This window comes from Caenorhabditis remanei, chromosome II (genome assembly GCF_010183535.1).
Source record: "Caenorhabditis remanei strain PX506 chromosome II, whole genome shotgun sequence".
In the NCBI taxonomy this organism is placed as follows: Eukaryota; Metazoa; Nematoda; class Chromadorea; order Rhabditida; family Rhabditidae; genus Caenorhabditis; species Caenorhabditis remanei.
The window spans coordinates 15,058,454-15,081,929 of record NC_071329.1 but is presented as its reverse complement, the minus strand read 5'-3'; the positions used below and the strand labels follow the sequence as shown (position 1 = coordinate 15,081,929).

The 23,476-nt window shown below is 37.5% G+C and overlaps 6 protein-coding genes across 6 annotated transcripts; 1 reads left to right on the top strand and 5 right to left on the bottom strand.

Moving 5' to 3' along the window:
- Positions 1-612: 612 nt before the first annotated feature.
- On the bottom strand, positions 613-1,574 carry GCK72_007068 (uncharacterized protein; the record flags this gene model as incomplete). The annotated part of the gene is made up of 3 exons (XM_003099873.2): positions 613-728; positions 811-1,063; positions 1,500-1,574. The coding sequence occupies 3 exons, from the start codon at positions 1,572-1,574 to the stop codon at positions 613-615; spliced, it is 444 nt and encodes a 147-aa protein (XP_003099921.2).
- A 7,755-nt stretch (positions 1,575-9,329) lies between these two features.
- On the top strand, positions 9,330-9,762 carry GCK72_007067 (uncharacterized protein; the record flags this gene model as incomplete). The annotated part of the gene is made up of 2 exons (XM_003099892.2): positions 9,330-9,600; positions 9,656-9,762. 2 exons carry the CDS (start codon positions 9,330-9,332, stop codon positions 9,760-9,762), a joined length of 378 nt encoding a protein of 125 aa, XP_003099940.2.
- A 1,868-nt stretch (positions 9,763-11,630) lies between these two features.
- GCK72_007066 (uncharacterized protein) lies at positions 11,631-12,536 on the bottom strand (the record flags this gene model as incomplete). The annotated part of the gene is made up of 2 exons (XM_053725966.1): positions 11,631-12,099; positions 12,148-12,536. 2 exons carry the CDS (start codon positions 12,534-12,536, stop codon positions 11,631-11,633), a joined length of 858 nt encoding a protein of 285 aa, XP_053590160.1.
- A 1,808-nt stretch (positions 12,537-14,344) lies between these two features.
- GCK72_007065 (uncharacterized protein) lies at positions 14,345-15,292 on the bottom strand (the record flags this gene model as incomplete). Its single annotated transcript, XM_053725965.1, has 2 exons — positions 14,345-14,855; positions 14,904-15,292. The coding sequence occupies 2 exons, from the start codon at positions 15,290-15,292 to the stop codon at positions 14,345-14,347; spliced, it is 900 nt and encodes a 299-aa protein (XP_053590159.1).
- Positions 15,293-16,590: 1,298 nt separating this feature from the next.
- Positions 16,591-18,278, bottom strand: GCK72_007064 (uncharacterized protein; the record flags this gene model as incomplete). The annotated part of the gene is made up of 8 exons (XM_053725964.1): positions 16,591-16,723; positions 16,771-16,929; positions 16,972-17,112; positions 17,162-17,305; positions 17,352-17,450; positions 17,498-17,684; positions 17,733-17,869; positions 18,019-18,278. The coding sequence occupies 8 exons, from the start codon at positions 18,276-18,278 to the stop codon at positions 16,591-16,593; spliced, it is 1,260 nt and encodes a 419-aa protein (XP_053590158.1).
- A 1,977-nt stretch (positions 18,279-20,255) lies between these two features.
- GCK72_007063 (uncharacterized protein) lies at positions 20,256-23,058 on the bottom strand (the record flags this gene model as incomplete). Its single annotated transcript, XM_053725963.1, has 7 exons — positions 20,256-20,386; positions 20,434-20,632; positions 20,687-20,824; positions 21,984-22,088; positions 22,334-22,459; positions 22,507-22,656; positions 22,945-23,058. The coding sequence occupies 7 exons, from the start codon at positions 23,056-23,058 to the stop codon at positions 20,256-20,258; spliced, it is 963 nt and encodes a 320-aa protein (XP_053590157.1).
- Between the last annotated feature and the right edge of the window lie 418 nt (positions 23,059-23,476).

Below are 23,476 nucleotides of genomic sequence, written 5' to 3'. Positions count from 1 at the left end.
AAATATGGCTTGAAATCACCAATTTGAGTGGAAAATGCAATCGCGCTCTAAGGCTAAAGGAGTTCCAAAACGTTACAGTTCCAAAGCGTAGCAGTTCCAAAGCGTAGCAGTTCCAAAACGCAACAGTTCCAAAGCGTTACTGCACCGTTCGGTCCGACCCGATTTTTTTTTGAAATTTTTCGAAAATTCATAGTTATAACTGATCAAAGTTGAGAACAAACCGTTTTTTGGGTTTTCCAAAGTTTCTTACCAGATTTTTGTTATCATATAGTTTCAGTTTGATTTTTTTCGTTTTTAGTTTTGATTCCCAATCAAGATCCAACCTCCCTACATTTCTACCAAAACGTCAGTACAGTACCCCAATCAGTTCAAGTTTTTTTAGGATTCTGAATTGGAATGATAATGATTTTTCTTGTCTCATTTTTTCGTGAGGAAATTCACTATTCGAAAAAAAACAAACTATGCTTCCAACAAATCGACATGAAAAGAAATCAGATTGAAAAATAATTTGTTTATTGAAATCCCTGAGAATTGTATTAACAGATCAAGCGAGATGTTACATAAAAAAGAATTTACAGGTTTTGAAAATTATTCAGAAAATTATACGAAAAATTAATAGCCGCTCCGATTGATCTCTCTGACAACAGCCACAGCAGTCATTGCGGCGAATAGTCCGGCACAGGCCATCCAGCCGATCGGTTCCTCGATCTCCGAGAACCAGCGGTCAACTGAAAAATAGAAAATTATGCTATTTCTTCCACTTTGTTCTAAACGGTTTCTAGATGACTAAAAACCCTAAAAACCACTTACCAGCATTGCACGTATCGCATACCGCATTCCAATTACCAACCAAGAATCTCTTGACCGTGGGAACCATTTTCGACTGTTCCGCGAGGGCCAGCTCGACCCGTAGGGAATTGATGTCTCTCCGGATCTGTTTGTTGCTCTCGATGAGCTGGTCACTGACGTCACGGAACTTCTTCTGTTCTTTCAGAAGAGCCCGGAGACGTGAGTTCTCCTCTTCGAATGTGCGGAACATGTCGTCGACGAGGGTGGAGGTGGTCTGGAAGGAAGGAACGGGGTTTTTGACAGGTTTTTGACAGGTTTTATAATAGTTCAATGAGATTTTGAGGATTGAACGGTTGACTACAAAAATCTATTCTTCTTTTTCAAAATTGTAATACAGTAACTCGAATGTTGTGAGATTTCAAATTATTGCTAGATCATTCTGTATTAGTTTACATACTGCTTCAAATTGAGTTTTGTGAACTGAAAAATACCAAAATGTAGATCTCGGCAAGTTATATGTCCGTGACCTACTACCGAGTTCTAAATGTGCCGCGGGCCGGGTAAAGGTGCCAAAAAAGCCATTCTAGGTCTGTAGTAAATCAGTGACATGGATCTCGCCGAGATCTACATTTTGGTATATTTGTCAGCTCAAAACATTTTGTTTTAAGCGAGCTATGCTTTCCAACAAAAACTATAAAAGAAAAACTCACCAAAGCCTCTGAATCAGGCGCCGCAATTCTTTGCGAGTTCACTCCAGATGGCATTTGGACAGTGGTGGTCGACATATTCGTTGAGCCAAGTTTCTAAAAATTGACAAGAAATTTATAGAAAAACCAACATCATCATCAATTTTAAAAAATGTTTAAAGTAAAAAAGAAACCAGCAAAAATCAATTTATCCTCCTTGCTCAGGCTTATTTTCTTTTTCTCCGTTCTACGTGTGTGGCAAAAAGAGATAGAGAACGAGAAGAAGAAAGAGTGCGTTTTGTGTATTCGCACACACGGGGTGGCCTGAATAGTGTATTTGGCCCCACTCCACTGTCTCTCTAAGTCTCTTCTATGAAGCCATACTATTTCGTTGAAAGGGGACCTTGAGAATCGAAGGGTCCGGTCAAATCTTATCTTTGGTCTACCTGGTGGGGGGTGGGGGAAAACTAAAGATGTAATTAGAGCAGCTGCAATAAAAAGGAACCTTGTTTAAAATTACGTCGGTTGGATACTAGGAAAATGTTTTGCATTTTGGAGAACACATCTGTGAAGGAAGCCTGTCTGTCCGTCTTTCTGTTTATCCAGATGTCTTCTCACTTTTTTAAAGTTTTTTTCATATTTTCTTGTCATTGGAATGATTCACTTTCCTTGTCAGAAGCAATCTTGTCGTTAACGACACAAAATTTTAACAAACTCCAAATGTCATAGACACTCGGCTATTCTGACAATAGCATTACTTGTGCTAATCCACGTACATTTCAACATACGAAATTGACTTATTTGAAGTACAGTAGACAATGTACATTTGTAGAGATAGATACAATGAATTGGTTGAATTGAACACTTGGTATTTGGGAAGAGGTAAACAAGTGACGAAGACTGATGTTGGGTGCAGGAGTTTTTAGTTTTTCAAGTTGAAATGAATAATTAGAAAATAAACGAGATTTTTACAGCAGTTGCCAGTTGAATCACCAAATCAGAAAGCCCAGGAAGCGGTGATACTGAAAATAAAACATGAATTCCGAGAAGATTGATTGAGACCTTGTCATAATTATAAATACTTTTCTAAAGGTTCTTGACTTACAGTATCCGAATACCGTAAATACTGTATTATAACGGCACCTGTAATAGAACGGCACCTGTATTACAACGGCACCCCATCTCTACTCAGAATCCATAAAAATGTTTATCAGGGGTTTTTTTCTCGGTTCTGATTAAAAGCAACGTGTTTGGTCACTTCTAGATCAGCAAATAGAACGTCCAAAAAAGTTTTTTCGTTCAATTTTAATGAGTTTCTGAAACCACAAAACTTCTCTCGGAGGCAGTTGAAAAATATAACGGCATGCCGTTATAATACAGTATTTACGGTATTTTATTTTTACAATATGTGACTGGAAACTCACCAAAGATACTTTGAATTTCAAAATTTGAGATTTTCGATTATTTCTATGTATCCGTGTGTCCAGATGTCCAAGTTTTGTAAGTTTTAAGACTCTACGATGTCCATCTGTGTGTCTGTAAGCCTTTTCAATGTCTGTCTGTGTCTACGGGAGTCCGGATGTCCATTACACTTGACTCACTGTAAAACCAATCTCTTTCTGAACTTGCAAGTTAATATTTCTCCCAAAAGGTCCAGATTTCCCAACCTTGGAGCACTTCGGGGATGATCTAGACATATAGCGAATTTCAGCCTTTTCAGACAATTCATGGAAAGTGTGTGTTACTTCGAAAGGCTTACAGTAAGACGTTTGACCCCAAAAAATTTTGAACTCAAAGGAAAACGCATCAATTTGAGAAACTGGGGCGAGTCCCCCTAAATAATTATATCTAATCATTTGATTTTTTCCCGTTGTTTGGCTCAATAACCATTCCCAACCTACGTCACAAACAATACTGCTCTCTGTCATGATCTCACTGATCTCACTGATATCATAACAATATCCCCCACGCTTAAAAAGTTTTCTTTCAGGAACATTCCAATTCCCTTTGCCCCCAGAGATTCCAGTAGTTTCGATCTCTGTACTAACTAAAAGTACAGCACACTTTGATCTCTTTTGTATCCGATTTCTTCAAAAATTATTGAGACGACTTTTTGTCGCACACGGCAAAAGTCGGTGCCAGCCAGTTGGTACCAGTGTGTCGGTGAATATAAATGAAGGGTTTCCTTTGTAGTCTCTGAATCTTGGTTTGGAGAAAAGGAACTTTTGTTCAAAAGATGAAGGTTGTGACGTGGAGAACTGTGACAACGTCGGAAGATTGAAAAAAGCGATAATCGAACAGAAGGCGAAAATTTGAGTTGTGGGTAATATTTCGGTTTTTAATTAGACCCCTGCACTAGGAGTAACTGAAACCTGCTAACGAGTAACAGGATCCGGAAGTCCTTTTCGATTTTTTGATTTGTCTGGTCCCAATGTTGAAATATGCAGTTCAAAAATTGTCTGCTACCAGTTTTGTATTGTTCTAGACAATCTCTTATCTACAAATAATGTGCTCAAAACACTCACTACAAACTGGAAATGTTATAATCTTTGAAGGCTATTCTAGTTGTCATTAGTTTTCATTGCATCATCTTTGTTTTTTTGTCTGAAAATCTATCTGAAAATAGGAATGTACAGCGCCGCACCCTTGGGGTCGCCCAAGTCTAACAGATCTTTGTGAGGAAATAAAAAATTCAAGCTTCCCTCATCCTCGACTGAACTTCATCAACTAGAAAACTTGGCTGGAAAAAAGTGCAGGTTTCAAAATAAGTTATAATTATACACAGCACTGGAATTGTTACATCTTGAATTCGTGTGTGAAATATTGGATTTCTAATCTGAAAATTGGTTTGTTATTGACAAGAAAGGAAGAATTGAGTAGTGAGAACTGAGAGAAAAGTGCATTCATCACAGAGTCTCGTTTAGTAGAATTTGGAAAAGAGAAATTGCAGACAAATAAACGAAAACTATTTGCAAAACTATTTGCAAAACAAGAAAAAGTAGAAAAAGTTGTAGAAAATGTTCTCGAGGGGTAAAAGGTTTAACAGATAACCTGTGCCTAAGTCTTTAGACATCTGGACAAACCGCAGGGCGTTTTCCAGGAAGTTGACAACTTTTGCAGACGGAATCCCACACAAAAAATTACATAATAGCCCCAAACGAAAGTCCCAGACTTTTCTTTTTTCACAAACTAAACATCCTGAGTTATCCCACCTGTTCTATGTTTTATTACTCATCACTATCTGTCTAGAGGAATACAAAAACCTGGAAAACTCACTCCAAATGTATTCTTACGTAACGAATAGGCATCCCACTCAAAAAGATTAGCGCGTCTGTCTCCGAAAACATAAACTTTTTTGTAGTCATATTACTGATACAAGTGATGTTAAAGGAACAAATTATTTTGGAATACCATCATGAAAGATGAGAGCTGCTTATGAATCCTTCAGAATAATGTTGGAAATTCCAATCACTTTAGAAAATAAAAACCCGTCACAGGTCCTGGAATACGATCGCTAAAAACTGGTTAAGGAAAGTCATGGAGTCAGTGACCCATATTGTTGGAAAGCTGGAAAAACGCTGATTCCAAATATATATTCAGTTTTTGCCTTCGAGACCTGGTATTCAAAAAAAAGAGGTCAATGAACGGACTGTTGGCGAATCATTAGCCTCAAGACCAGGAGGGTACTGACTAACCAGCGGTCCGATCTTTGACTTCATTTTTCTCGAATACCAGTGCTCAAGGCCAAAAATTAAATATACATTTCGAATCAGCGTTTTCCAGCTTTCCAAGTAAAAAATGCGTTGAACAGTAACGCGTCTTAAATAAACTACATTTTTCCTATTAAATTATCAAATTCCAACCTGAATACCTCCAACAGATCACTTGTTTCTATCTTCAAAGATATTTCTTCATGATCCACGTCACATTGTTTTTCCCTTCAAGTATGTAATTCCCCTGAAACAAAGTATCATCATTGTTTCACTCTCATCATCAAAAATAGCCTTGAGTCTTTTGAGATTTTCAATCTTTGTGACGATCTCTCTCATTTTCATATTTCAAATGTTTTTAACTCTTCTAAAGGTTTCAGTTAATTAAGAGTCAAATGGGAGTGAAGTGCATTTGTTCAAGTCAAAATTCGATCTGAAAATAGGAATAACATTTGAGACAAGTTAATGATAGGTGTCACTTGTATCTTTTGGGAATTGAATTCTAACATCAAGTTTCAATATTGAAATGTTTCAATTTTAGCAAAATATAAGTTGGATTCGAGATGTAAACAAGTTATAGGAAGTGCATGTGACCTAATGGACGGTGTCGCGGTTATCCAGGAAGTGTTTATCTGAGAAATATGTTTGTAGATTGATATGAAAGATTGAGTTAAGAGGTAAGTCAGGCATGCACTAACAGCTTTTAAATGTTTTGAAATCCTATCTGATAGGAATTGAATTGATAGGACAATGAAGAGCTACTTTTGCGCTGCAAAACTAACATAAACATTTCGAAATTGAGCAGAAAAATACATTGTGGCACGTTGATGAATGTTACACTGACCAATTTATGCACACTGACAAAGTTACACTGACATTTTACAGAAATTAATAAAATGTAATTCAACGTCACTCTCGACAGTTCATACTGCTATCGACCATTTCTGCATTGAATCCATCTAGTGTTTTTTGTAAATCAAATCTTCCTTGGGAATCCTATCAAGGATTGTTCAATTAAACGCAAGGTTCTACGTTTTCTGCTATCTGGATTATCCTTATTCCAGTAAAACTACACTGACACACGCTCTCAAAGTTTACAACTTCCTCCTTTCGCTCTAAAAAACAAAAGTCACTACAGTAGGCTCGTATATCCGGTCAGAAGCAACTAAATTAAAAACAACAAGTTCTAACATTTCGGATAATAATACCACTAATCCGCTTGAACTACAATAACTTCAAAGTACACAAGACAGAGACAAGAGTTTTTTTTTGATAGGAAAAGAGATTGTGTCCAATGAGTTCGAATCTTTGTTCTTGAGTTTCAAGATAGACTTGAGGAGTATGGTATAATTATAGCACTAACCGATAAACACATTCACAAGGATTTACAGTATCTGAGTTCGTATACCGTAATCCAATCTAATTTAAAAGAATTTTACTAATAGAGTGTAGACCGTTGAAACGTGCTCACATGGTCATTCTTAGTCCATATGAATTCAAATGATTTTCCCGCGAAACCGGAAGTCTAGTGAAGCGCGTTTGCACACTACTTGGCAGGTTGAGTCGCCGCTCAGCCAAATCGCGTGTTTATAACGTGGACAAACAATAGGAAGTAAAAATTTTCGAATGAACCTCACGGTTCTTCCATTTTTTCGCACAAAATGTATTTAATTCATCAAAAAAAAAAAGGAAAATAGAAGCTTTCAACACACAGAAGAAGTTTTTGGATAATTTTTTGAATTTCGCGCTAATTCTACACAAATTTTTATGACCCTGTGGGTGCTGTCATGCTCCATAACTTCTCTGAAAATCTTCATACTTCCTCCTTCCAGCGGTGCTGATCCTTGTTTCCTTGAACTCCCTGTATACTTTTGAATGCAAGCCGTGCAGATTTTGGAAATGGGTGTTCTTGTTTACCACTATATTCCCCTCTCTCTTGAATCTAATTTTTCGTAGTTGTACTAGTGGAGGCATTCACAATTTCAACACTCTCGGATTTCAAATCATGAGTTCTTGAGGAACAGATCACGAAGACATTTATTTCCATATCGAAATAAAAGTACAGTACATAGAAGGTGTGTCCACTACTAAAGTAGATCAAGAAGAGAAACCACACATATTTGAAGTTTTGAAATCGGGGATTGGATTACCAGTACAACTTTCGTCTGGATTATACAAAACTGTGATCAGGAAGAAAATGGAAAGGTGATAGACAGACCTTTTGGTTCCGAAAATAGGATCAAGCTTGATTTGAAAGTACCAATTATCTTTCGAGCATTGACGGAAAAAGTGAAGTTTGGTGACGATGTCGTCAGGTCTCTGGGGAAAATGCTAGGACGTCATTACCTAGAATTGTTATGGTTGTTCAAGAAATCATGAATCATGGAACAAAAAATCAAAAATGGATTTTGTAAAAAGTTGAAGTTTTTAGAATTCTTGACTGGATATGTATCACGGCTATCAAAATACCGCTTTCTAGATTCTGCTGAATGGTTCATATCGGTTGTTCAATTAGGATTCTAATTGCTGAATACCATGATTTTCAAACATTCCACAACTATTAAATTAAAAAAAATACGGGAAAATGGCAAAAAAAAACCGTTCTAGTCCGACCACATCAACCTAAACTACAGTGACCAAGTTACACTGACAAACAAGATTGAACGGTGTAACTTGGTCACTGTATTTTTGTTACTGTATTTCAATCTATGCTTTTCTGATGCTCTCACATCAAAATTTTGCAATTTATTGGCAAAAATTGAGTGTATAACTGTAGAATTTTGAGATTTGAGTCGGTGCCATCAAATTGCAGTATTCAAGCTATAACCGGTACCGATATCCGATTCTACCAGACGTCTTCTGTTCCGACTTATAGGAGTGGACCCAAGTCATACTAGTTTGGCGAGGTAAAACAAGAAGAGGTTAACAACTTTATTACACAAGGATACAAATACTAACCGAGTTCATTCGTGAGAGGTATCTTCGGTTTCACGAGAGGAGCGTCTCCAAGTTCCATAGGGACGGCCTGGACGGTCTTCTTCTCTTCTTACGCAGACGACTCCTTCTTGACGGATGACGGCGGCAACGACATGTTGATGGCGGGGAGATTGGCAGTAAGCGGCTTCGCAGGAAGCTGGTTGAGAGTGATCTTCTGGTTGATTTTCTTTCCTTATATGCACTGGAAGTAGGGCAGATCGTTATCTCCAGGGCACGTCGGGCGGTCACGATTGAAGGCCAAGGTCACGGGTATTTGATAGAATCGAGAGGAGTTGCTTTGCCAGGAAGGAAGGTTGAAAGGCCACGTGAATTAGTTAGTATATTGTTCATGTGAAGTTGTAGTCCGGTGGGGACCATTGTAAGTGTGTTTGTGCCGGAGTGGCTTTGGTATATTGTGTTAGGTCGTGAATTGAGACCTATTAATTCCGCGACATCTTCCACACCTGTTTGATCGTCCCTGCTTCCAGAACGACTTATAAGGAAAGTCCTTATTCAAAAGACTCAAAATTTTGGCCCCTGTAACTGATCAGTGTGAATTTAAAAATTGTCTTTGTAAAAGTGTCAGTGTAAAAGTTTAAAAAAAGTGTCAGTGTAAGTTTGAATTGCAGAGCTTCAGCCACTGCTTGCTGGGCACAAGCGCACAAAAAATCTAATCGAACCCAGTCGAATCGTTTTTTCTTCTGTTTGCGATAATTTCGTGAGCTCGGTGTGTTTCCTGAACAGTTTGAATTATTTCATCAGTCATAGGGTAAAAAAATCCGTTCTACAATATTCAATCCAGTATCATAAATGCTCTGTTCCATATTTATTGAATAACCACACGCTTCCAACTCGAAAACTAACTATCCTTCATATTTCCAAGCTTCAGGTTCTATACGTTTTCAATCTACTCCTCCTTCTCTTCATAACCATTTCATTAGTCCTTCTTCCCTTTCTGACCATGACGTTGTCGTATCTCCAGAGGCGGAGCAACTTCTGAAAAAACACTCATACCTTTGACTCCACCCAACATCCCCCAAAGTTCAAATTTTTGTCTTCTGGTCAAATTTCAGAATTTTCCTCTATGCTCCGCCCTCGTTTCAAAATGTATAAAATGGGTTATGAATTCGAAAGGTACATATTATCCCGTCGTCGTTCTGCCCTAACCATGAAGTTCCTTTTCTTCGTTGCCTTTACTCTTACTCTCTCCTTGTGCGTCGTTCATTCCTTCAATCTCGAGAAGGCCGCCAAAAGACTGGAGAAACTCGAAATGCAACTCGAAGGCTATGAGCATCAACAACTGGTCGCCTATGCAGAGATGTTCTCTGAGATCAATGAGCTCAAGAGGTACTCAGAAGGAGAGGCAAAGATTCGGGGAAGACGTACAGTTTGTGGACGTCGTGTTGTGGACCTCACCTTGAAAGTTTGCGGAGAACTCAGTAAGTTACAGTAGTCAATTGACCCCTTTCATATTTCTCATTGTGATGTTTCCAGGCCCAGGAACCAACATCAACCTCTCCACCATCTGCTGCTCAAAAGAGAAGGCTTGCACCGAGGACTTCATCAAGACCGCCGCGTGCCCAGAGAAGAAGAACGTATAAATTGGCTCATCCTCTCTTGTTCGATCCTGTCCCGTCTTGTCCCGATGTCTCAACCATTCCCGAAGTATCTTAATGTCTTGTCTTAAATCTTGTCTTTCTTGTTTGATTTTTGATAATTGTAATGCAAAAAACCTATAATTAGTGTAATTCTTACCTTCAGTCAGTAACAATGTCAGCAATAAATTCATTTATTTGGCAGCCGGGTCGTTCTTGGGATGGTGGGGAGCTTGTTGGAAGGGAAAGGATTGGGGGTGGTCTAGTTGGAGCAAGGAGGGGGTGGGGTTTAGGAAGCGAGGAAAATGTGGTAGATAGAGTTGAGAGAATCTTCGAAGGTTTTCAGAAGAGTCTAGGGCAATGGAACTAGTTATAGCGATGGTAGCAAGAGGAGAGACATCGTCCGCATCTGGTTTTCCAAAAATAGTGTGTGAAGCCGTCGGGGGCCCCCTACTCTGCTTTTTAGGGTTTCTTTACAGAATTTCGAGACGTGAGGTCCGCAATGAACAGATTTTAGTTTTTCTGATAGTGAGTCGCTTTGCGTCGGTAATATTGGCCGCACCGCGGCTCAAAGATATGAAAAATGAACGTATAAACTATTGTCACTGTTCCAAATTCAAATTTGACACTCAGCCAAGTCTTTTCTGGAATCGTTGTGCGACGTAGCGCGTTTTGGCGACTTTGAGTTTTGCCATTCTGTGGTTCTTACTATCACACTAGAACAAATTTTGCTATTGTATTTTGTGTACACTGCAGTAAGTTCATAACTATAGCTCGTTTTGAAATTCTTGCGTAATCGCCATTCGCAGGCAACCAGTTCATATTTAACATCAAACATGCCAACTTCGACTGTCGTTAGAATCTCTTCACGGATTCCTCACAACTGTCAAATCACTCTCTTCACTTCGTTTCAGATGACAATTGCTGGAAAATGTCCAATCTGAAGTTAATTTTTCCGTAACAATATAAGGTTGCTTGTCTGTGAATAAAGCATACCGTAAACCCTGTAATAGAGTGCCTGTTCGCAGCGGTATATCTCAGTTCCCAGAGGAGATATCAAAAACCTGTAAACTAACAAAATATAGCTTAATAATCATAGAACATTTCTTCAGTTGAAAAAATATTCATATTTTTAAAGACAGCCGAGATAGGATGCTATAAACTCTTGTTAGCGATTTCAGGTTTTACGGTAAATTAAACATCCCATTCAATTTCCCTTAATTCACTCTGTACTTTAATGTTGCTGATCTTATCTTTCTTCTTCTTCTTCTTGTCCAAAAAACTGGAGATTTTCGAAACAGGTGTTCTTGTTTATCACGTTTCCAGCTCTATTCAATCTCGAAGTATAATTTTTTTGTAGTTCCTCTAGTGGTGGTATTTACAATATCTCTCTCCATGAGTTCAAATCATGAGGTCTGGTGGAGCAGATCAAGAAGCCATTCACTACATAAATGAGAAGAAAACCTCACAAATCAGGAAAAAGTAAAGTAATAGGTGTGTTCAAAGTGGCGAAAGTGCCTAACAAAAAATAAATAAGGCGCAATTTATTTTCAATGAAAAATACTCGAATTCCAATATTCTGCGGGAAACTGAACTAACGTACTGTCATGACTATTTCATATTCTTCAACTTTTCTGATAAACCAGACCACTCGAGCAACTTCAGTGCAAAATAGTGATTTTTGAGCTGTCGTCTTGAAGTGACCCTAACTCTCCAGGGAGTGTCCGTACAAAAAAGTTGCCAACCACAAAAATGGAGTTCTACATTTTATCTGTATAAATTCCGAAAACCTTCTAACCGGTACTGTAAGTAGATGTAAAACAAAACACAGAGTCACAAAAGACTATTCATTGAAACACAAAACATATCAGAAATTAGTTCCAGATGATTGGTGGAGGTAAGGTCATCGAAGAAAACGTAAGGTCATCGAAGATTCCTTTACGAACGTATTTTCTATCAGGTAGCGCAAGTTCTGCCCCTTTTGCCACTTCTTCAGCTACCTCTTTCAGTTGTTTAGCAATGTCTGCTACTGTTTTTTTTGAAGACGATACTTTGCCTTCACTAACTACTCTCGTTTTTTGAACAACTGTGGTCTCACTATCGCCGAAGGTCTTGCCTAGTTCTTTTCCTACAGCAGTCGTACCATCTTTAATTGTTTGACCAATACCAAGACCATATCCTCCTGTTTTTTTAGCTCCTTCTTCTAGTAAACCACCAATTGCATCTAGTAATTTACGCTCATAGCCATTACGACGATTTCCACGAATGCACAATCCATCAGAGTTGACCAATCTGCTGTCGGAACATTGGGAGCCTGGAGCACCAGAGGTCGCAGGTATGTCACTGAAAAAAACAATTGAAAAATGAAAAATGAAAAAATTAGTAACGTACGAGTAATCAGTGACAATACTGATGAATTCCTCTCCACTCTCCTCGCACTTTGTCTTGATACAAGCCATAGTTGTCTTTCCAACTCCAGACAACAAATCAATAATCGATTCCTCGTTATTGATATTCAAATAGATATCAAAACCTTTGTGAGAGATTATTGATGGTTCAGGACATCCATTAGTGAACGATAGTTGCTCCAGAATCTTCTTCTCCAACTTCTTATCATACGATAGACCATTCATGTTGGCTACATGGTATTCTTCAGCGAATACACTCTTCCCATTGTTGATCAGTTGGAGACAGAATCCACGGGTGAATTGGGCTCCATTAACGAGACAAATGAGGGCAGGAGCCAGGAGGAGCACGGAAATCAGCCATGATGATTTCATAGTTGAGGGACTTCGTGGGAGAAGTTTGAACTGAGGAAGATTGGTTTTGAACCAGCTTATATAAGGGGATAGATCTGATAAGATCGTTATCAAAGTCAATTAAAAAATTGGAGAAGATTTTATCTCAAAACTCGAGAGATCTTTATCAATTATTTCACAAGTTTCAAATCACCAAAAACAATGTCTCTCTCTTTCACTACTAGAGTTGAGTTGAACGAAAATCTGAACAGGTCACGGTCTCCTAGGATGATTTTAGGGGCAGATTACGTCATCAAACGTGGAATGTCACGAAAAATGAAAAATTACAGAAAATTCACACGTGAGGGCTTTTTTGAACGGGAATGAAGTGGGCATCCATTTTCTCGAGAACCAACGCGTTTTTCTAAAATTGGCTCACCCAGTTTTGTTCGAAACCGTGTTCTGAACCCACCAGTAACTTTTTGTGTTTTTCTGTTGGGTAACTTTTGAGTTATCCTTTGTTGAAAAATCAACTGAAATTTCCTACTTTTTCAACAACTTTGAAATATCTGACCTCATTTTGCATATATCAAAAATCCATTCACTCTACTTTTTTCTTATGTTCATTGGCTACCATTTGCACTCATTCGTTACGTGTTTGCTTCTCAACTGACCGAGTTATAACAGCTATTCCAGTTCTGACAAGAAAATAGTGTCAAAGCATAAAGTGATATAACTCGGTCAGTTTAGAAGCAAACACGTAATGAATGAGTGCAAATGGTAGCCAATGAACATAAGAAAAAAGTAGAGTGAATGGATTTTGGATATATGCAAAATGAGGTCAGATATTTCAAATTTATTAAAAAAGGCGGGTGTTTTCAGTTGATTTTTCAACAAAGGATAACTCAAAAGTTACCCAACAGAAAAACACAAAAAATTACTGGTGGGTTCAGAACACGGTTTCGAACAAAACTGAGTGAGCCGATTTTAGAAAAACGCGTTGGTTCTCGAGAAAATGGATGCCCACTTCATTCCCCGTTCAAAAAAGCCCTCACGTGTGAATTTTCTGTAATTTTTCATTTTTCGTGATATTCCACGTTTGATGACGTAATCTGCCCCTAAAATCATCCTAGGAGACCGTGCAGGTGTTCTTGTTTACCACATTTCCAACTCGATTCAATCTCGAAGTATAATTTTCGTGGTTCCTCTAGTGGTGGTATTTACAATTTCTCTCACCATGAGTTCTAATTGCTTTTATGGAGCAGATCAAGAAGCTATTCACTACATAAATGAGAAGAAAACCTCAGAAATCAGGCAAAAATAGTAGTGAACTCGCCTAGTAATAGGCGAGTTCACTACTGAAGTAGAAAAAACACACATAATTGAAATCGCGTGAGTGTCTAACTTACACAAAAAGTATGTTCAATAAATAAATACTCGAATTCCAATTTTCCTTTGAATACTAAATCTCCGTACTGTCACCCGTATAACTATTTCATATTCTTCAATTTTTTGATAAACAAGACCAATCGATCACTTTCAGCGCAAAATATAATGATTTTTGAGCTGTTGTCTTAAAGTTACCATAACTCTCTAGGTAATGTCCGTACAAAAAAGTTGTCAACTACAAAAATAGAGTTATATTCTTGGTCTGTATTATTCATCAAACATCTATTTTATGAAACACTCAGAATCAACATGAAACACTCTCAAAATTGGACATTTTTAACTGAAAACGGCCAAATTCCGAAACCTTCTAACCGGTACTTTAAGTAGATGTAAAACAAAAAATCCGAGTCATAAAATACTATTTATTGACACACACAAAAATATCAAAAATGAGTTCTATATTAGGCCAAGAATGGATTATGGGGCCAGTATGTTCTTTCATTTGAGAGGTACTCATTGTCTTCCTTTTTCTGATATTTTGGATATGGAACGAATGGTGGTGAAGTATACGCCATACCCCATAATCCTTTACGAGCGTATTTTCTATTAGATTTGCCTTGTTCCTCTGCCATTTTTGTTATATCTTTGACCACATCTTTAACAATGTCTCCCAACGATGTTTCACCTTCACTAAGCACACTCGTTTTGTGAACAACTTTGGTCTCACTATCGCCAACGGTTTTGCTTAGTTCCTTTCCTACAGCAGTCGTACCATCTAAAATTGTTTGACCAATACCAATACCGATTTCTCCTGTTTTTTCATATCCTTTTTTGAGTATGCTACCCAATGCATCGAGGAATTTACGCTTGTAGCCATTACGATGATTTCCACGAATGCACAATCCATCAGAGTTGGCCGTTTTGCTGTCCGAACATTGGGAGCCTGGAGCACCAGAGATGGCTGGTATGTCACTGAAAAAAACAATTGAAAATTGAAAAATTAATAAATGTGTAACATACGAGTAATCAGTGACAATACTGATGAATTCCTCTCCACTCTCCTCGCACTTTGTCTTGATACAAGCCATAGTTGTCTTGCCAACTCCAGACAACAAATCAATAATCGATTCCTCGTTATTGATATTCAAATAGATATCAAAACCTTTGTGAGAGATTATTGATGGTTCAGGACATCCATTAGTGAACGATAGTTGCTCCAGAATCTTCTTTTCCAACTTCTTATCATACGATAGACCATTCATGTTTGCTACATGGTATTCTTCAGCGAATACACTCTTCCCATTGTTGATCAGTTGGAGACAGAATCCACGGGTGAATTGGGCTCCATTAACGAGACAAATGAGGGCAGGAGCCAGGAGGAGCACGGAAATCAGCCATGATGATTTCATAGTTGAGGGACTTCGTGGGAGAAGTTTGAACTGAGGAAGATTGATTTTGAAGCAGCTTATATAAGGGGATAGATCTGATAAGATCGTTATCAAAGTCAATTAAAAAATTGGAGAAGATTTTATCTCAAAACTCGAGAGATCTTTATCAATTATTTCACAAGAAAACGCTGATTCCAAATATATAATCAGTTTTTGCCCTTGAAGCCTGGTTTTCGAGAAAAACAAGGCGAGGAAAACGCAACGTTTTAAACCCTGACAAGTCATTACCGTACCGGGAAAAATATCGTCAGCGTGGCCGACAATGCCTTGTCAATGGTAAAACGTTGACCTCATTTTTCTTGAATACTTGAATACGATACCAGGTTTTGAGGGCAAAAACTGATTATATATTTAGAATCAGCGTTTTCTCAGCTTTCCAGTTATACAAGTCACGTACCATAACTCCACGGTAACTCGGTGACCTTCTCTAGTGAGAAGCTTTGTAACACCCTCTCTCTTTTTAACTCTCTGTCACAATACCACCCCCACAGCCTACGTGTTAATTATGTATTATGTATGTACTGATTCTGGTCTATTTTCACGACTCGCGAAGTCAAAACAAACAATTAACAATTAACAATTAACAGCGATTGACTACATTTTGTACACTTTTCAAGAAGAAAATAGTTAATTAAAACGGAAAATGTTTTCTACTGTCGTTTAACATCCTCTGGATGTATTGACAACTAAAAACTGTCAATGGGACTATATTGTCGCAACAAAAAAGTTCCGACATTTTTTCCCCCTCGGTGTTTGCGGACTCAAGCCAAAATTTGATAATTTTGGCTTGAGTCCGCAAACACCGACGAGGAAAAAATGTCGGAACTTTTTTATTTCGATAATAGCTCTGTTTCAAAATCCGTCATTTGCTATGAACTAAGTTTCGATTCTCACTAGTTTGTTGATTGACTAAAACTATTCGAAAAAGGACGTGGATTGCTCTACAGGGGGCAAGCATTCGTAGCTCCGTCTAACATTTTATCATTCCAGAATATCATCCATCCTCTGAGTACGTACGGCTAAGAACCGCTAAACCGATCATGAAAAAAAATTTGAAAAAAAAATGCACTCGTACGCATTTATTCAGAAACACAATTATTATCACGAATCAATATTGGACTGAAGGGTATCCGAGTCTTCCTTCTTTTTTTGAAGATCGGCTACATGTAACGCATAATGGTCATTGGGAAAAAGGGCAGCAGGAGGCTTACAATTGATTCTGCAATAAATATTTTCACAATTTTGTTATATTTTTGAGTTCACTTTTCTGCTGCTTTAAACAACTCTTTACTTGCAGCCGAGAGTTCGGCTATATATGGCGCATAATTATCCTTGGGAAAAGGGGTCGTAGTAAATACCGGTTTTTCGACAGCAGGAGACCCGGAAGCACTTCTGAATAAGAGGTTTCTAGAACTTTCTTCTTTATTCCCCAAGCTTACTGATCCAGAGGGTCTTCCGTGGTTTCGAAATCATAGTCTTCTGCTGCCGCATCCAAGAAATCATCATCAAGAGGGCCTACATGTGACGCATAATGATTCTTGGGAAAAGTGGTCGTAGTAAATACCGGTTTTTCGACATCCGGGGAGCCGGAATCAGTCCTGAATACGGTTTTTAATGTCCTTCTATATTCCCGAGCTTACTGATCCAGAGGGTCTTCCGTGGTTTCGAAATCATTGTCAACTTCTGCCTCAAAAGGCAAAAACCAGACATCATCATTGTCATCATTATGAGGATCAGTTGTCGTAGAAACCTGTTTTACGACATCAGGAGAGCCGGGAACACTCCCGAATTAAGGGTTTCAAAAATGTCCTTCCTCATTCCCAAGCTTACTGATCCAGAAGGCCTTCCAGAGGGTCTTCTGTGGTTTCGAAATCATTGTCAACTACTATGAACCAATCATCATCATCATCATCATCATAAGAATCAGTAGTAGTGTAAACCGGTTTTTCGGCATCACGAGAGCCGAGAACACTCCTGAATTAAGAGTTTAAAAAATGTCCTTCCTCATTCCCTAGCTTACTGATCCAGAGGGTCTTCTGTGGTTTCGAAATCATTGTCAGCTTCTTGCGAGTAATCAGAACCACCATCTACCCACACATCAGAAATACCACCGAATTCTCTGAAATTTCAAATACAGTTTCTTTTCAGGTACTATTTTCAGCTCACTCATTCTGAGATTTCCATTCTGATTGTGAGTCCCATCCACTTTTTCGCATGTAAGCGCCTTTATTCGTCGGAGGAAGGGGGCCGTAGGAGACCAGTATACCATTCTTAAGTGCATCAGGATAGTCTCCAAGTACATTTTTCCGGACATATTGATTCTTTGATTTCTCTTGGCTTTCATCAGAAAACTCTAGAAACTCATAAAGTTTTCTTTTTAGCTCAGTTTATAAAAACTTACTAAGAATGTCACGAGACCCTTTACGAATATAAGCACTGTGTACTTTAGGTTTTCCAAGGCTACATAAGTTGTCCGAACCAGAAGATCTTCCAGCGGGGCATTGGGAGCCTGGAGTTCCAGAAATTGGGGAGGAATCACTAAAAACAGAAGATACAAACTTTTCAGAGGATTCACTTACGAATGATCAGTCACAATACTCAAAAACTTTTCGCCATTTTCCATACAAAAAGATTCAAAACAAGCTATTGCCGTAATCCGTGATGCACCGAGGTCATTAGGAATGAACTTGACAGGCAAATAGATATTGAAACCGTCATGAGTGATTGTCATTCCTCTTTTTGGGCATCTATTAATAATCGACAGTTGTTCCAGAATCTTCTTTTCCAATGTTTGATTGTACACCAACTCGTTCATATTGGCAACTTGACGCTCCATAGCCAATTCAGCTCGGAAACCGTTGACTCTTTTGACACAATATTCCCTGGTGAGACGTTGTCCAATGCAGTAGGGGACGAGGATGAGAAGCGAAAACCAAAGAGGTTTCATCTTTGAAGGGTATTCAAACTGAATCTTCTTTAACTATAAAGGAGCTTATATAGGAGTATAGATCTGATAAGATTCTTATCAAAGTTCAAAGAAAAATATTGAGATGTTATCTTGAAACTCTAGAGATCTTTATCAGAGCGATTTTCAAAACTGAACATTTAAAAAATAGCTATTTCTGATGTAAAATTGTAAACGTGTCAGTGATTGCTTATAATCTCAAAAACGTTTTTTTTAGCTCACTAGCATACTTACAGTGCAGTGCAGTAAGATATACAATTTGGACTATTTCACATGAAAATGACCAATTTCGAGAGGGTGTTACGGTATCATTGATTGTCCCACCCAGTAAGATTTTTAATGGATCAGATAGAACAAAGGTAGAGCTCCATTTTTGTAGTTGACAACTTTTTTGTACGGTCACTTCCTAGAGAGTTGCATATCAACAAAGTAATTTCTCCCTCAAATCTATATATTGCAAGGTACTGTAGATACCCAGTTGTCTACCTCCAAATTCACCCTTTCTTTTGATATTTTATCAGCAAACTGTGTTCTTTCTTTTTATGTCCACTACAATGTTGTCTCATCAACCTCAGAGTAAACACATAATAACTATGCACATATATGAATCGTTTCGAATACTGATAAGACCATACACCCTCTCAAACTGCCTAACGGAATGGTAGTTTCTCTCTTATTGATTTTTCTAAAATTCTAAACATTTTTATTCGGATTCTTATTATTCTTATTCTTGAATGAGAGCTGCAAACGACTCGGTGTTTCGATCAAGGTAGTTAATGTCAGCGAAGAGCTTCTTTGAAGTCATAGTGAGATTTCAATTCGTGATCTTACTTTTATAAAATATCACAATATCTCTAATGATAACGAGAGAATCGGAGAAAATGCCTATAAAAATGCTGCTAAACGGGAGAAAGAAACAAGGAGAAAACTGAAACCGATTTACTTTCCTTTTCTTCTTGTTTGTCACTTTTTGTTCCTTTTCTATCCATATTCATGGCTTTGAAATGTCAAACAAAGTACATTTCAGAACCTCAAAATGACAGAGGGATCTCCAATGGAGGATCTACTGGAAGAATCCTTGGCAGAGAGCAAGCTAAAGAACATCGAAAAGACTTGTGCATCCATTGAGACAGGAATGGGAAAAATCGTGACGCTCTAACTGCGAATGAAAGAAGAACTAGAGGCCCTGAAAAGAAAACTCTTGGATGAATCCTGGAATGATGTATAATTTTCTTTTACGCCCGGGACGTGCTTGTCTTCAGGGTGGGGGATGTCATGGACGCAAGCTCTGACGTCAACGCCTTTTACTAGATGTTTCTCCGACCGAGAATGCTACGGATAAGGATTGTCTAAAAGACTCCTTGTCAGAGTATTCGAGGTCGGTTTTTGATTAGTCTTATCTTTATTTGATTTTAGTTGATTATATTTGAATAAATATGTAGAATTGACCAACGTGTTAATAAGGTGTCCTAACGAGATTCAACCGTTTTAGATTAGTCTTATCTACTATTTGATTTCATTTAATAAACACTTAAAGTGTTGAGAGATGTCTTACAATGATGAACCACTAAACACATGAAGCCTAGGATTCTCATCGAGAGATGAGGATGCAGATCTTCTAATACTATGATATACCCGGGTCCGTACAACCCCCAATCATAAGTATTTTAACACTTTTATTTTACTTTAAAATAGTCATACCAAATGTTTGGCCAAATCAAGTCCTTCTCCGAATATAAAACCGCTACCAAACGGTTCAATCTGCAAAATGGCCAAGTGAGAACCGAATCCGAAGAAAGAATTTTTTGTAAAATGATTGGTTTCAATATTTTAAATTCTACCTATTCGAAAATTTCATAAACATCAAGAATTTATTCAAAACTCGCTTTTCGAAAAATACAAAATTCCAAAATTCAAATCTATATACAATTTTCTCAAAAAATATTGAACTCTTCTGATTTATCGGATCCGAATCCAACAATTGCGGCAGTACACTGACTCCCGATCTATATAAAAGCCAAACAAGATGAACAACAAAAATATATAGACGATTTTCCAGCGCAGTCGTTGTCTCCAGAAGTGATTCATGACTGAAAAACAAATGAATTTAGTTTTTAGAATAAAAATACAAGCTTACTTTTCCCGCACAAATTCGAGAATCCACTCCAAATGCCGCTCAGAAGCCATCGAATGAACGACTTCTGCTCCTTTCGAAGTGTATTGATTTCCTTTTGAAAACTGCTCGTAATACGATTTCTCAATTCACTCATCTCTTTCTCGTGTCTTCTGATCAAAACACATTTATCTTTTTCATGCCACTGTTGTTTTGACAGCATCTGGAATCAGTTTGTCTCAATATTGTTCATAATGCTTGGTTAAGTCATGCTTACAACTCTCTCATTTTGTCTTGCTTGCGAATCGATCTCCTGCTTGAGTTCCGCCATCTCCTTTTCTTGTTTTTTTATTAATTGATTTTTGTAGCTTATCGATTGCTCGTAGATATTGTTTCTTGATTGTAGCATTGAGATCTATAAATGAGAATCACTAATTGCGCATCTAATTTGTTCGGAATGGTATGGAAGCGGAAAACGACATATTTGATCTTTTTCAACTACGAGACCATTCCGCGATATCTCCAATAAATTAGATGCTCCTTTAAAACTATGCTGCTGAGGTTTCAGAATTTATAAAATATGCTTACAACTTTTTCATTCTCTATCGTTTGCAAATTGGGCAAAAACTCATTGACTACAGCTCACAATGACTACAAAATTCGTGGGATTCTCTCATTGACTACATCTACAGTACTCTCCAAAAAGAATGCGATACTCAGTTTTTAGTTTAAAAAAATCCTTTTTTTGTTACCTGCGCTTTCTCTTAGGCTTACGTTTCTTACTAGGGAATGACTTACACAAAGTATGGAGATACACAACATGACCTATATCGCTGGAAAGCTGACGTTTCCCTGATTCCGAATCTATATTCAGTTTTTGCAGTGGCCCTCTCAGTTTTGAGAAATCCGGCTCCATTTACCCAAACTTTGGAGCCGGATTTCTCAAAACTGAGAGGGCCACTGCAAAAACTGAATATAGATTCGGAATCAGGGAAACGTCAGCTTTCCAGCGATATAGGTCATGTTGTGTATCTCCATACTTTGTGTAAGTCATTCCCTAGTTAGAAATTGGGGAAAAGAAATTGACAAAAACGATTAATAACCGTTTTTGTCAATTTTTTTCGGAATTGCTAAGAAACCTAAGCCTAAGAGAATGGTGGAAAGTTTGTGTAAACTTTGTTCCTCTTTCAGCACATTGACTCGGAATTGCGGAAGAAAAATCCAGTGTCCTTCATGAATGCAAACTGAATCTTAATTTGATCAGTCCGCTACTTTTTCTAATTCTGTTCGGAAGATAATGCTTCTGAGATATGTGATAAATTCAGATCGGCTAATGCCATTTAGATAGATGTAATCAATGAGAGAATCCCACGAATTGTGTAGTCACAGAGACTTTGTAGTTATTGTGAATGTGGAGTCAATGAGAAAAGTGTAGTCAATGAGAAAAATGGTCCCAATTTGCAAGCGATGGAGAATGAAAAAGTTGTAAGCATATATTATAAATTCTAAAAACTCAGCAACATAGTTTTAAAGGAGCATCTCTGTAGACAATGAGTTTTTGCCTCCAAATTGACCTTTGCATTGAATTCCGCCGTCTTTTTCTCCTGTGTTTTCATCAATTGGTCGTTCTTGTATATCGATAACTCCAAGATTTCGTTTTCTGATCGAAGTGTGGAGACCTTTAAATCAAAATTATAGGGATTTTCAATAGTTTTTTTCATAATTCAAGGTTAAAATATTCTTACAACTTTCTCATTGTCTTTTGCTTGTGAATCGATCTTCTGATTGAGTTCCGCCACCTCTTTTTGATGTTTTTTAATCATATAGATTCGACCGGGAAGGGGTCGCTCGAGGAATTCGTTTCTTGATCGTAGCGTAGAGACCTGAAAATGAAAATTGTTGCGATTTTACAATTTTCACTCACAATTTGCTGTAGTTCTTCAATCGAAGCATTTTTCTTCAGCTCTTCGGTTTTATGTACTTCCATCTGTTGGATTAACACTCGTTTTTCCTTTACGAGAGTTTCGTTCGCCGATTGCAACTCAGAAATCTAAAAATTTATGCGATTTTGAACAAAATTGAATTATTTCGACAAACCTGTTCAATAAGAGATGATTTTTCATTCGTATCATCATCATCGGATACTATGATTGACACTTCATTATTCTGTTCTTCGCATTTTTCTCCAAAACTGATATTGACTTCGGACTCCGATTGATGGGACGGCGGAAGAGGAAGCAGAGAAATCTGAAAAGTAAATGTTGGTATTGAAAAAATAAGAACTTTATACAATTTTTGCAGACAATGAGGCCAAAATAATTCACAAAAACTAATAAAAATTGCTTAGAAAAACTATTTTTTTAAAAAGCATGCGACAAAGTTTAGAAAATCTGCAATTTACTCAAAAACTACTTATTTTCGCTATCTTTAACAGTTTTTTGAGCTTTTAATCGCATTGTTTCGCTATAGAAATCGATTTTGTCCAGTAAAATATCCTGAAAACCGATTTTTACAGCAAAAATTCCGAAAACTGACTAAATCATTCAGCGACTCGACGTGTGCAACGATTCCTTTGACTTCTTTCGTTTGATTGTTTTGATTATTCGAATTTCCAATTGCTTTTTTCGTTTTCTTTCGATTTTTCTGCATTTTTCGAACCTGAAATTGAAAAAAATGAGTAATTGAATGCCTATAAACCACTTACCTGAAGTTATAAACCAATCGGAGTCGATTTTTGTGCCGTTTTTCGATAAATTGGCTGAAAAAAGACAATATTTATTAAATTTAAAAGTGTTTTCAATTATTTTCCGAAGAAAAATGTATAGAAATCGGTTAAAAACTCGAGAAATTGAATGAAAAACGGCGATTTAAAAAAAAAGAAAATTTGCAGAAAATGCGCTCGTTTCTCATCGCTCTCTCGTTTTGGCACACTCTCTCGCCGCCAATTACAGTATACACAGAATTTGGATATTTTCAGAAGGTTTTCATATTAAAACAGAAAACAAAAACCAGAGAAGATATTTTGAGTTTAGTTGGAAAAAGAATTTAAAGGTAAAATTAAACGACA